General features: G+C 38.0%; 1 protein-coding gene across 29 annotated transcripts in view; it reads right to left on the minus strand.

Moving 5' to 3' along the window:
• Positions 1–14257, minus strand: part of srcin1a (SRC kinase signaling inhibitor 1a) — a 118358-nt gene that overhangs the window by 11433 nt on the left and 92668 nt on the right. For 26 of the 29 annotated variants that reach the window (XM_051885424.1, XM_051885453.1, XM_051885427.1 and 23 more), the window contains 6 exons: positions 13825–13845; positions 11172–11332; positions 3461–3636; positions 2562–2692; positions 2298–2445; positions 1862–2183 (listed from right to left, as the gene is read on the minus strand). In XM_051885424.1, coding sequence (XP_051741384.1) covers positions 1862–2183; positions 2298–2445; positions 2562–2692; positions 3461–3636; positions 11172–11332; positions 13825–13845 — 959 coding nt within the window. The remainder of the gene's footprint in view (positions 1–1861; positions 2184–2297; positions 2446–2561; positions 2693–3460; positions 3637–11171; positions 11333–13824; positions 13846–14257) is intronic. The other 3 variants (XM_051885428.1, XM_051885442.1, XM_051885441.1) reach the window with 1 other exon arrangement.

Genomic DNA, 14257 nt, shown 5'->3' on the forward strand with positions numbered 1-14257 from the left:
GAAATTTTATAAGATCATTAGTGTTTCAAAACAGCTATTAAACAAGCTCCACTGTTAAAGCCTATACACACCAAGTGCGAATTTTCATCTCTAAAAACATTCACAACAAGATTTTAAAAGCAAACTATATACACTACTGTTCAAAAGTTTGGGGATGGTAAGATGTTTTAATGTTTTTAAAAGGAGTCTATATGCTCACTCCAAGGTTGCAATTATTTTATCAAAAATACAGTATAAGTGTGAAATATTATTACAATTTAAAATAACTGATTCTATTCAAATATAATATAAAATGTAATTTATTCCTGTGATACAAAGCTGAATTTTCAGCATCATTACTCCTTCAGTGTCACATTATCCTTCAGAAATCATTCTGATATGTTGATTTGATTTCTTAATATTATCAGTGTTAAAAACAGTTGTGCTGATTAATATTGTTGTGGAAACCATGATATATATTTCAGGATTCTTTGGTCAATAGAAAGTTTTTTGAAATCTTTTGACACTTTTGAACAATTTGATGCATTCTTGCTCAATAAAAGTATTAATTTCTTTCAAAACAAAAAACTTTTAAATTGTAGTGTATCTTTATGAAACCCATTACTAAGCAGTTCTGTCACTTCTGCACAATGATTATTTTAAATCGTAAATTAAATCGTCATTCTTTTCAGCGGCACAAATTGTGCAAGGTTAATTTTTACTTTTTTGAATACTTTATTCATCGGAATTGGTATAAATGCCTTAGATGTTAAATATATACTTTCAATCAAATCAGACATGGACTTTACATATTAAAGGGTACCTATTATGCAAAATTCAATTTTGCATGGTGTTTGGCTATAAATGTGTGCTGGCAGTGTGTGTACACAACCACCCTATAATGATAAAAATCCAACCACTCCTTTTTTTTAATCCCATAAATCATAAGCAGTGTCTCTGGACAAGCCATTTGCAGGTTCCTGGCAATGTGACGTCACATTAGCCACAGGCCCCGCCCACGGATGTTGACAGACACTGCCGTTTTAACATAGAACCGCCCTGAGCGAGTTCACAGCCAGTTGTACAGTACGCCATTGCTGCACTGACGAGAACATCTTGTAAAATGGGGCATAATAGGTCCCCTTTAAAACAGCATTACTGAATTAAAAACGTATTGATATTACCAGTGTTGGGGAAAGTTACTTTTAGAAGTAATGCATTACAATATTGCGTTACTCCCTAAAAAAGTAACTAATTGCGTTAGTTTTGCATTACTTTTTCTCATCTGGGCTGGGCTTGCTTGTTTTTTTGTTTTTATAACAACAAAAACTATTATTTTTGGCAAATGTAAAGGCCCTTTCACACCAAAAGTGAAATGAATAAGCCTCAGGCTGAAGGAAATGCATATTCACGCCGGTACAGTAGAGGGCGCAGCTCAAAACAAGCCTTTCAGCTGTGCTGCCATTCTGGAATACAGAAGAAGAGGACGCAGGAGAAGTAGTAAATGAGTAAATGTATGCTCACGTTTACTCTTGAACTAGTCTAGAATAACCATCACAGCACAGTGATGTGTAACCATTTACACAGCGCACACAACGCCTCTGACAGTTCTCCGGTCCCCATATTGAAAGAAATCGGAAGTGCAGTCAATAAATTGGAAAACTAAGTAACTTGTGTTACTTACATTTGAAAATGTAACTCAGGTATTTTGTTGTTAATTTAAAAGTAATGTGTTACTTTACAAGTTACTTGAAAAAAGTAATCTGATTACGTAACTTGCGTTACTTGTAATGTGCTACCCCCAAAACTCGATATTACATACATTTAAAACTCAACTATTCAACAGACAAACAATTGCTCTCATTTTACATTTATTTCTCACCAGTCTCACTTCCACAGATGAGGCCTTATCAGATCCGCCTCGCCCTCCCAGCTCCTCCAATCCCCTTCCCTTCAATGAGCCCACCACCCCATGAGAATCTTTCTCACGCTGTGCATGAGATGGGTTTGAGTGGGCGTGGCTGTGGGCGTGGCCTTGACCAGAGTGCGGGCTCCAGTTAGCCAGGCTGGTCTCATTGAGGCTTAGCGGTGGGCTGGTTGGAATGTCAAAGTCTGTGTTCTTCCTGTACTCGTCCCCTCCTCCGAGTTTAGGAGAGGGGTTGGAATATTCATCCTGGGATTTCCATACTCCCTCATTCACCTGCCTGATTAAACCACATAAAAGCACTCAAAATGATGAAGAGCAAATTGAGACACAGTCAGACCGTGTGGTAGACTAGGAATGATTAAATCATTGCAGTCAGTAAGTGTTTGTCTACCTCCTCAGTGTGGTGAGAGTGTCAGTGATAGATTTGCAGCGTTTAAGTAGGGCGTCCAGTCTGTGTGGCTCCTCTTTCAGGAATTTCACAGCTTCCACTTCTACTCGTAACACCACCCGCATTTTACTCTGGAGCCCTGGGAACTGATCTGAATGAGAGAGAAAAACAGTGAACGAGCATCGCTGACTCTCTTCTGTAACTAAACAGAGCTGAGGTTCAAGTGTCTGGATGTAAAGGACAGAAATGAGTCTGAGTCTGTCTCACTTTTCAGCTCTGTAAGAGTCTCTCCCAGTTTCCTCAGCAGCGAGCTTTTCTCCTCCAGCTCCTGAACTGTCACATGTCGGTGATTGACAGACATCTCCTTCTGGATTTCCTCCACTGACTTCTCCAGATCACTGTCAACACAAACATCCTCTCATTAGTTTTATTACATATTGATCGTTTCAGAAAAAGCACAAACCCACATGGTTTGTAAAATGTCACTAATGACTTGTTACTGAAGTTATTATAAAGCATCTCAGTTTTATTACACAGAAGGGAATCTTGCACTTTTTGATGGTTATGACATTTAAAAGTTCAAAAATGTAGAACGAGATGAGTGTGAAAATCCCAAGCCCGCTGCAGCGTCGGCACGCATTTGAATAAGTGTCAGTGAAGCAGGGTGTATTAGCACTAAACGACTGAGACACAGTCAGAGTGTTTACACTCAAAATCCAATTTAACCACGTAAAATAAATCCACCCCCCACAAAACGGTTTGTTACAAACAGCGTCCCGTTAATAATTGAATCACATCAACTGGCTGTTAGCATTACTTAATAACCGCTATCAATTAAAAGCAACACGAATGATCTGGCAGAGAGTTGAAGAGGCGGATTTAGTCACCCCGCTGCTTTTAATTGTAACAAAAAAAATCAATGAGATGCTATTCGTTGTTTTTACAAGCTAACGGTGAGGTGTGGGTCTGCAGGTCTTTAAACGAGACTGTGTTTATACCTCATTGTTATTCATTTATTCACGTTCAGGTATGAGCTGATGAGAACCTGTGCAATAAAAATAACTGGGAAATAATTTTTTTGCCCATTATGCAGCAGTGTCACTACGCTAGCACCCCAGAACCGCATTATCAGCACATTATCAGCACATATTGTGTGTGAGACGCACTGCAGTTGCTGTATGATGAGTTCTTCCTCGTTCAGGTACTTGAGTCTCTCCTCTTCCACCAGGAGGCGCTGTCTCTGGAGAGGGTCTTCCTGTTTCCTCAGTGCATCGGACAGACGCAGACTCAGCTCTGTCTCTGTCCTCTTCAGCAGACTTCGTATGGAGTCCTGGTTCTGTAACTACACACAAACACATAGACATTTTAAGAATGACCCATCATTGCATTTGCTTAAAGTGATAGTTCATCCAAAAATGACAAGAACCAAACAAACACTTTTTTTTTTGTCTATACAGCGAAAGTCAACAAGGTGCACAACAACACTGAAGCCCACTTTCATTGTAGGTACAAAAACAGTTGAAACATTCTTAAAAATGTCTGCTCTTGTGTTCCACAGAAAAATACAAGTCATAAAATCTTTTGTAAAACTATCACTTTAAAGCAGTGGTTCTCAACCAGGGGGCCTCAGCAAATTTCCAATGGGGCTGCAGGATGACTTTAATATTAAAAAATGAAATAAAATAAAAATATTATATATTAAAACAATCTAACTCCAATCAAAATTAAAATGCACCACCTTGGAATTATAAGGTTCTATCTGCATTTTGAGCTTTTGAGATATTAAGTTTTTGCATTCCACACATCTTTGTGGATGAACTCTTTTTGTTTTCTAAAAGAAAGTCCCAAAATGTATACAAAAAAACCCCATCACAATGTAAATAAGTTGTCACGGAATAAGAATATGTGAATAACAAAAAATGTCAGAACCTTATAATTGCAAGGAGACGAATGCTTAAAGGGGTCATATAATGCCACTTTTACAAGATGTAAAATAAGCCTCTGATGTCCCCAGAGTGTGTATGTGAATTTTTAGCTAAAAATACCCAACAGATAAATTTTTATAGCATGTTAAATGTGTCACTTTTTGAGGGTGAGCAAAAACGCTCCGTTTGTGTGTGTCCCTTTGAATGCAAATGAGCTGCTGCTCACAAGAAGAGGGCAGAGTTTCAAGAGCTCATGTTAGCACATAGAGACAGAGCGACACGCGTCATAATCTGAAAATCACGCCCACCGGGGGGGAAAACAATCCAACCGTCTCCATTGACTTTGTATTGCATGAGGCTGCCTCCTTGTCTAAAAGCTGCTATGTGACAAGGTGTACAGAAAACAAGCTAAAAACTCAAAACCCAGAACCCAAAACCCAGAAGTTTTTATAAGCTGTCGACACAAAAAACAAGCATTTAAGGACTAAAAAGTGGATACGGGCAACTGAGACAGAGCACGACATGTCATATTACTATGAGAACTACGCCCACTGGAGGGTAACGTAATCAGCGACAGGAAATATAATATATAAAACTAACATTTGGATATTTGACTTAACAGTGACTAAATGTTTACTACACACGTAGGTTTACTGAGGCATACTGAGTGTCAGGATCCCAAAATTTACCCATTCTTCCTGCTGATGCTTCACATCTTATTGCCTGTATCCACTTTTGTCTCCTTAAAGGCTGGCTTTTACAGTTCGGTTGCTTATAAAAATTTAGTTCTGGGTTTTTTAGCTAGTTTGCTGTACACCTTGTCACACAGCAGCTTTAAGGCATTGTTCTGTTTTTTGTTATAAGTCAGAAATGACAAGGAGGCAGCCTCACGCAATACAAAGTCAATGGAGACGGTTGGATTGTTTTCCCCCCCAGTGTGGGCGTGGCCTAAATGCGCTCTGTCTCTATAGTGTTAGCAGCGCCGATTACCTCATGCAGACTCACTGAAAATGTCAGAAACTGTTCAGCCTTACATTGTTCAAACTGAAGTCAAACAATGATGGAGAGACTCAGGAAGAAGTGACAACATCTAGAATGCAACAGGATGTTTCTGAATGGTTAGTTGATTAATTTATGTAAGTGACTGATTAGCATATTTTGTCATGATAATCTATAAATCGCTGTTGTGGGAACTGTTGTAAGATCCTACAGAGCCTGAGAATATATGCTGCATGAAGATGGAACAGGTATAGTTTAGTTTAATTACAGTTATAACTTATGTTGTCATCTTGCTTTTATGACATGCTATTGCATTTGTGTCACATACTGTATTGCAATAACATGGCCTCATCCCTTTGTTGCATGTTCTCGAGGGCAGGGTTTATGTAAATTTTAGGGTTAGTGATGTCACCAACCCGGGAAGAAGCTCGTTGTAGTCCCTACCAGTCGTTTGTTGTAGTCCTTTAAAGTGATTTCTTTAAAAGAAATTATCTCCCTTTGCTTTGAACTTCGAGCGTCGTAACTTTGCAGATGTTGTTTATGCTCTAACATCAACATTACACACAAACTTCATAATCAACCACCCCTTTAAAAACAAACCATTAAATTAATAACTATCCATCCATCCATTCTCCAAACAGGAATGCTGTAAATATTTAGCCTATTGTGTTGAACAGTGGAGGCTTTTTAAGTCAAAAAATTTGAGAACCACTGCTTTGAAGTGATTTATATATGTTCCTGGATTAACTTCCCATGTTGACTTCCCCCTTTTCAACCAATCAGGTCCCTTCTAGGGTAAGTATAAGGCCATGAAAGGTTGTTAAGCATTACGGTCTTCAGATGTTTCGATGTGAGAGCTTTTATGGGAGGCTACGCTGCTTAGGAGTTCAGCATTTTACAGAAGGTCAGCTGTCACAATCTTTCACAACACAGCCATCAGATGACTCGTATATGTGTGCATACGTAACATTGACCTGTCTTTGACCATATGCAGCTGTCATATCGAATGTGAAGGTATGGTATCATAGACCTGACCTTACAAGAGCGTGTGTTTATGTGTATTTCCAGTAAAAGTCTCTACGCACAGCATGTCCTTGATAGGGTTAATGATGTATTGTATTCGTTTAATGTCTCTTGAATACCCTAATGACTCTGAGTAAATGCGCATCCATGTCCTTGAGTTTATTTTCTAGTATTTTAAATCGGTGTATGTCAAAGGACTTGTGGGAGTTAGAATGCAAGACATCACCATAATTTTGTGATGCGTAAGCATTCTGCAGTCAGTGTTTGTTTGCCCTGAGAGGAAAACCGGCTGGACTTTGTCACTTGCATAGTGCCGATAATGAGAAAAGTGTGTGAAACTGTGTTTTTGTGCAATGTACGTGTGTGTATGCGCGTGTGTACGATCCGATTTTAGTGTCGTTTGGTGGTAGTTCTTCCTAGAGCTGAATTATTTATGAGTCTCATGCATTATTCAACATATCCATGTCTCCTAGGTAACGGGATGAGGGCAGGGGCCGTGTCTCGAGCGCTGGCATTCAGGCAGGTAATTGTCTAACTCAGCAATCTGCTGTTGTCATGACACCAGTGGCTTGGCTCTCGACATCAAAGCAATTGACACCAATCTCGCCATCCCAACGTGACACGCTCCCAGACTGTTACAACATCTCCTCTACTTTTCTATCCATTCGCCCCTTTGTCTTCTAACTCACATCCACCCTAAAATTGGGGTAGAGTGTGTCATATGTTCCTGAACTGCAAAAATTACATCTTAATGAGTTTAATCAGTCTTTTTGACTTGTTTTCCCATACAAATATATAAAAATCTCTTAATCTAATGTCAACTTACCAGAGAAGCAACACTGCATAGGATATTAAGGCTTTTCATGGATTGTATCTTTAATACTTGCTGCACTTTACACTATAAAATTCTTTCTACTTAAAACAAGTGAAAAATCTGCCAGTGCAGTAAGACAAAATAAATTATTAAAGACACAATTTATGAAAAGAAGTCTTAACGTCTTACGCAGTGTTGCTTCTTCTGAAAATTTATCTTGTTTTAAGACTTTTTAGATATTTCACATGAAAAATTTGAGAGAGAAAAAAAGTTTTTGCAGTTTTTGTGTTTCTTTTGCAAATGCCAACTCTGAACGGCTACATGGCCTTAAGTATTTGATATTACTGAGGCCTAATTTTTTTTTCTTTTTTTCTCTGAATTCCTTGAACTGAGATCATGCAATCAAAAATCAAAAACATTAAGACATACAGTAGGGTCCAAAAGACTAAGGCCACATTGAAAATCTCTGTGTTGAAAATTCCATATAAACCCGTAAATAAATTATTTTAGGCTCTTGAAATAAGGAACATGAATAGGTAACAACAATAAGGAATATTTAAGATTCTGCACTCTTTTTAGGTCACTAATTGAATAAGCAAATTAGTGGCATTAATCATTTGAACGCTGTTGTGCGAAAGATCAAATTTCCTTGCTTACGTTGAGAGAAAAACAGACAATTCTGCAGATAGTCTCTGTAGAACCTTCCTTTCTAGTTTTTCTACTCTGTTTTATTGAGAGAGTTCACGGTTGAGATGCAGGTGTTCACTCATGAATCACACTGGTAGCTATCATTCCACAGTCAGTTTTTATTAAAGCACTGCTGACTGAAAAGCTGACTTGATTTGAGGCTGGCTCCCTCTCTCTCCATCTATGTATCCCTGCTGGCCCATACCATCTCATCATTGAGTATGATATTAAGAGTTATTGCCTGCCCCGCTATAGGAGTGAATCACACACAGCAGCAGCCGGGAAATTAATGACTAGTTGAACACATGCTTGCTTACACATAAACACACTCTCACTTACTTACACACAGTAGTGTAATAAATACAGCATTCCCACACATTAATCTTCAAGTCATTTCTATGACTTGGCAAGATTTTTCCAGTCATGGCTCTAAAATAATATGTGTGTGTATACCCTACAGTTCATAAGTTTGTGGCCGTTTAGATTTTTAAATGTTTTGAAAGAAGTCTCTTATGCTCATCAAGGCTGCATTTATTTGATCAAAAATACAGTAAAAAAGTAATATTGTGAAACAGTATTACCATTTCAAATAACTGTTTTCTATTTTAATGTATTTTTATTTTAAATGTAATTTATTCCAATAACGACAAATCTGAAATTCTGATTTATTACTCAAGAAACATTTATTATTATCAGTGGTGAAAACAGTTGTGCTGCTTATTTTTGGTGGCAACTTATAATGTTTTAGTAACAATGTATAGGACTTCACTGTGGTTTTTGATCAATTTAATGCATTTTTGCTGAATTCAAGTATATACTCTATATACATTATGTAAATATATATTAATTAAAGAGAGGGGGGGAGGGGGTGCATATAAATGAACTCATGAGTGACTAGAAGAGTCAGTTTAGATGACATATTCTTATATTTTTTATTCATTTTTGCTTGGCTTTAAAGTATTTAATGAGCTAACTTTGCTGTTTGTGAGTGCAACCCTGATTTTTAAAAATGTATCAAGTAATCATGGGTGACTGGAAAAGTCATGAAGCTTCACTGGTGTGAGACACTGCACTTACAAAGAGAAATATCTGATGCAATTTTATAGCTGAGTATAACTAGAAAAATCATTTTCCGCTGTAAAAATGTCCACGACTTTTTGAAGCCTTAAAATAATACTTAAAAATTCCCTCACAATATCATGTGTTGCATGACTGTGGGAACTCTGTAAATAAAGCAAGGAAAGAGTATAACAGGCACACAATCCAATAGGATCTGTCAGACTGTGCCGTCTCTGCTCTGCTCGCTTTCAGCTCTCCCTAAAGCTCCGCACATGCTCCCTTTCTCTCCTTCACACATTCACTAACACAAACATTTCCCTTTATCATTATTCCTGTTCAACATGTCACCATGGTAATCTGACAGCTGCCCGTACAAGGAATTTCAACAGTTTACAACAGTATCCATATGTATTTTATTTAACATATTTTGCCCCAGTCAGACATCAGATTCTATATCCATCCTGCTCGTCTGAGACGACTGCTGCCTTGGGATAGTAGGTCCATATCTGAAAAATCTGACATTTTGACAGGTACATTTCTAACTGATATGTTCTTATGTTTGCAAAGGCCTTCCCTGTTCCCCATGCAAGTAACTTATCAAAGATCTTTCTGTTTCTCTCAGTTTCTGCCCTGCACCTGGAACGCAACCTATATATACACACTGGTATAAAACACTAGCAAAAAGTAATTTAAAGGGGTAATTCACAATGCAGTCTATGCAGTAGAAAAAAAAAAAAAAGTTAAATCAGAGCTACATGACTACAGAAAACAGAGAAAAGGGGCTGTTTTCACTCTGTCAAAAACTTTTTGGTTTTGCTACCACCCCTCTGACAAATTTTGCATCATCTGGTGGACTTTTTGACAGCTACAGTGCTTTTGTTATTTTTTGCTGACAAATTATCTTGGTGAAGGTAACAAAAAAAATACACATTCTTCATTTTCATATACTAAGGACATTGTAACAATGCAAATCTGTTTAATAAATCAGCATAAAAGTCATTTTGTGTTATTCTGAATCCAATATTTTTAATGTGGTCTCAGACTTTCAGACCCTACTGTATCTTTCACAAATTTGTGTTAAAAACATCAGCAACACAAATCAAAAATGCTCAAAAACATTTAAACAGGTTTGATTTTATCATTTAGTCCTTTGGTTTTAAATGTTGAAGAGCGCAATGCACACCAGCTTTCCATACTGAACTCAAAACATGACCTAAATCAAAGAAATTCTTCCTCCACACCACACACACTGAGCTCCAGGACGTGAAGCAACAAATCTGCCGTAAACACCAGGTGAGGCCATTCAGCACCGTCCTCTTTGTTTTCGCTGCTGTGTAAATAAATTGGACTGTGAGATATCGTGAAGACTACAAATCAGTGCTGCTGTTCCTGCCGTCTGTGCCTTCTGTACCACCTTCTGTGTCATCTCCTTAAATCATCCTCCGTGTCAGCAAACATCTAGATGGTTCGCAGTGTGACGTGCAGGTTAGTACAATCCTTCATACCTCAGCATTGTTTAGTACTTGATTCTCATTGGTTGCCACACAATCCAAGGTGCTGATTAATATGGCTACCAAGTATTTCCAGGTTTGCTGACCGCATTACAGTTAATTTAGGAGAGCTTTTTAGGGATGGAAACCAATGTCTAGAGATAAGCACATGAACAAGTGATTTCCATGGAATAATTGACTCTGAACTGCTTAAGTGTTGAAATTTTAATGCACACCTGAGGTGTAACAGGCAATTGGATTCGCATCATGCCACATTACGACCTCAGGTATTCGTTAAGTTTTCAATATTTCAGCGGTCCGTCGTCAATTATTCCAATTTTGAGACTGAGGTCTTGTGATAATGACAATGCCTGACCTTCCGACTGTGCCACAGTGCGTTTCTACACTCAAAGACAGTGTAGAACAGGTTATACCTTTCTAAGTAGTAGTGAAATTACAAAGTTTCGAGCATCAGGAAATGTTTGTGTTCTCAACATTGAACTGAGCTGAGCTAAAAGATGACACTATTGTCTTCTGTAGAGCTGCTTACAGCTGAATTGAATATGCAACATTAACACTGTTATTTTCTTGTTTATTACTGTGAAGCTGTATAAACACACTATATAAATAAATGTGACTTGACTTGTTTTGACTCCCTGAAAGCTAAATGCCACTATAAGCTGTATAACGACAGCCAATCAGAAGACCTTTTAAGTTTTTATGTTTTAATATCAAGCTATGCAGAGCAAAAACTCAGATTAACATGGAAGAGATGTGATTTATCACATGCAGCTTTATCAGGTCATGCCTGTTTAGTGCACGGCACTACCTGCTGGGTGTAGAGATGGATGAGATTGAGTGTTTGCGTGTGAAATGTTACCTGCATTTTACGGAGCTGTGCGAGCTGTTTGCGCAGATCGGTGGCATTCTGTTGTAAGTCGTGCAGGTGAAGCTGCATCTGTAGCCTGGAGACAGTGGAGGCCTGAGAGCCCCCAGATGAAGGCGGAGGCATCAGTGCCAGCGGGGCAGATGGAGTCAGTGCTAATAACCACAACACAAGAAACAACACACACAAAAAAAAAAAAATCACTATGAGCTTGAATGACACATGCAATCAGCTATGAATTAGTTTGCACTTACCCATCTACACCTTCTAAATCAGCATTTAGTCCTGCTCCTGGAGATCGACTTTCCAACAGAGTTTATGCTGCATTCATGTTGCAACGAATGCTTTTGAAAGTTGAGCGCACATAAATGCAACCAAAAATCATATTTAATAGATTTTCGTTAATGATGCCTTCAAGTGCACCTGGGAAGCTCCTACAGCAAAGTTGCTTTTACGATGTCACATATTCAAGGTAAAAACACAATATGGAAGAAGGAACAACAGCAAAAGTTTTTTTTTTTTTTTTTTTCGGTTGTATCAGTGGATAAGCATATGTAAATACACCTACATTACTTTTACACAACCTATATGATGTAAGCATGAATCTAACAAGCAAAAAATTAAAGGGTTAGTTCACCCAAAAATGAAAATTCTGTCATTAATTACTCTGAACTTCGTTCATCTTTGGAACACAAATTAACATATTTTTGATGAAATTCGATGGCTCAGTGAGGCCTCTATTGATAGCAAGTTAATTTACACTTTCAAACACCCAGAAATCTAATAAAAACATATTTAAAACAGTTCATGTGACCACAGTGGTTCAACCTTAATATTATGAAGCGACGAGAATACTTTTTGTGCACCAAAAAAATAAATAAGGACTTTATTCAACAATATCTAGTGATGGGCGTTTTCAAAACTGCTTCATGAAGCTTCAAAGTGGTTCGGAGAGTGTATCAAACTGCCAAAATCATGTGAACCATTGAAATTTCTAAACAGTTATGACGTAACAAACCCTCGTTTACTGAAATCACGTGACTATGTCAGTTTGATACACGCTCCGAACCACTGATTCGAAACAAAAGATTTGTAAAGCTTCGAAGCTTAATGAAGCAGTGTTTTGAAATCTGTTTTAAATATGTTTTTAGTACCTATCTGGGCATCTTGCTGTCAATGGAGGCCTCACTGAGCCATCGGATTTTATCAAAAATATCTTAATTTGTGTTCTGAAGATGAACGAAGGTCTTACAGGTGTAGAACGACATGAGGATGAGGAATTAATGACAGAAATTTTCATTTTTGGATGAACTAACCATTTAATATGCATAAATCAAACAGTTAAAAGTGGTAAGATTTTTGTTTTTGAAAAAATTCTCTTATGCTCAGCAAGATTTGATCAAAAATGCAGTTTAAAATAACTGTTTTCTATTTTTTTTTAAGCAATCTATACTTGAGGTGTCAAACTGAATTTTCAGCATCATTACTCCATTTCAGAAATCATTCTAATATGATGATTTGATGCCTAAGTAACATTTCTTATTATTATCAATGTTGAAAACAGTTGTGCTGATTAATATTTTGTGGAAACTCTGTGATATTCCCACTTGAAGGTTGCATAAGCCCAGACATTTCAAGTTGAGGGCAGGTCAATGAAGTAATTACAGCAGATTTTTATTGATCATAATAAGCTTTGAATATCAATGGTTCAATATAGTTTCTACATATTCTGTGTACTGAAGAAGAATAATTATAAAACTTGCCAAAAACATTTAGCTGGTTTACGAGGAGACCAAAGTACATTTCCCATCATTCTCCATGAAAGCAAGGAATGATAAAATAAACAGATAAATACACAATTACACACCTAATGTGCATTCTTTGCTCTTTATTTTGCTTCATTATCTCTAAAAAAGCTTTCTGTCTCAGTCTTTAAGTGAAAATAAAGAGAAAGAAACTGCCCAGCGAGTTTGACTCTGACCAAAATCACTTCATCATATCATAATTACGATTTCTGAAATTGTAAGAAGGAACTTCCCAGGAGGACTGAACACGGCATTATTTACAGCCCTGTCCTAACACACCTGGCTGTAATTTCAATCCAGTGAACCCCATGACCTTGACTAGCTGGATCAGTGGCGTTTGATTAGGATTGAGGCTAAACTCTGTGGGAAGCAAGATCTCCAGAAACCGGATTGAGAGCTTTTGCTCTACACCCATCCTTCCCTGTGATTTCAGACAGAGATACACTAACCCGCACACACAAAGCGTGTCGTTACCTCCAGGGCCCACTGAGGAACATGCTGTTAGTGAGGAATACAGAGATACCAGCACTCTCCAGTCAGTCGTTTTTAACAAAAGGGTACTGATTCCCCAAGATTCAGGAAATGTGAATACCGACACATCATCCTAACACTTCATTTTCAGTGTGTGAATGTGTCAAGTTTAGGAGTGAAAACAGACTGAGGGAGAGAAATATCTAGTGCAGGCAGGCCATAGAGGAGAGATACCATAAAAAGCTACAGTGGGAACAGGCATTAAATAAGCAGAAGGATCACATTTTTGTAAAAAACAGACACGCACACTACATACACCGGGAAAGACACGCCAATCCACATTAAACATGAGAGAGCAGAGACAAAGCTACCTTTCTTCTTCAGCCGGCCAGCTGTAACATACAGTAGAAGCTGTCAGCTTGTTCCAGTTAACTAAATAGGTGTAATGAAGTAAAGAACCAGAGTGTTCAATTGGACCTGTCGTGGATCAGATTCAAAGGGGGGGACTAGGACTCATGGGAAACCCTCATGGGATACTCTCTCGATGGCCCTTTACTGAGACGCGAGTCAATTTAGATTCGCCTCTCAAACCGTGGAGAATCTTCCAAGACAAATCTAGCACATCAAAACTCTGGCGGCAGCCTTAGAAGGGCTGACCAGAAGAAGACTTTCTCTGAGGACCCCCGTAACAGGAGGAAAACGAGAGAAAAAAAAATATAGAAAACCAACAAAAAACTGTACTGAAGTCTATCCGTGAAAACATCAAGGCTATTGTGACAAAGATTAGAAGTAGGGTCCTTTATT

The sequence above is a fragment of the Ctenopharyngodon idella genome, chromosome 3 (genome assembly GCF_019924925.1).
Source record: "Ctenopharyngodon idella isolate HZGC_01 chromosome 3, HZGC01, whole genome shotgun sequence".
Classification (NCBI taxonomy): domain Eukaryota; kingdom Metazoa; phylum Chordata; class Actinopteri; order Cypriniformes; family Xenocyprididae; genus Ctenopharyngodon; species Ctenopharyngodon idella.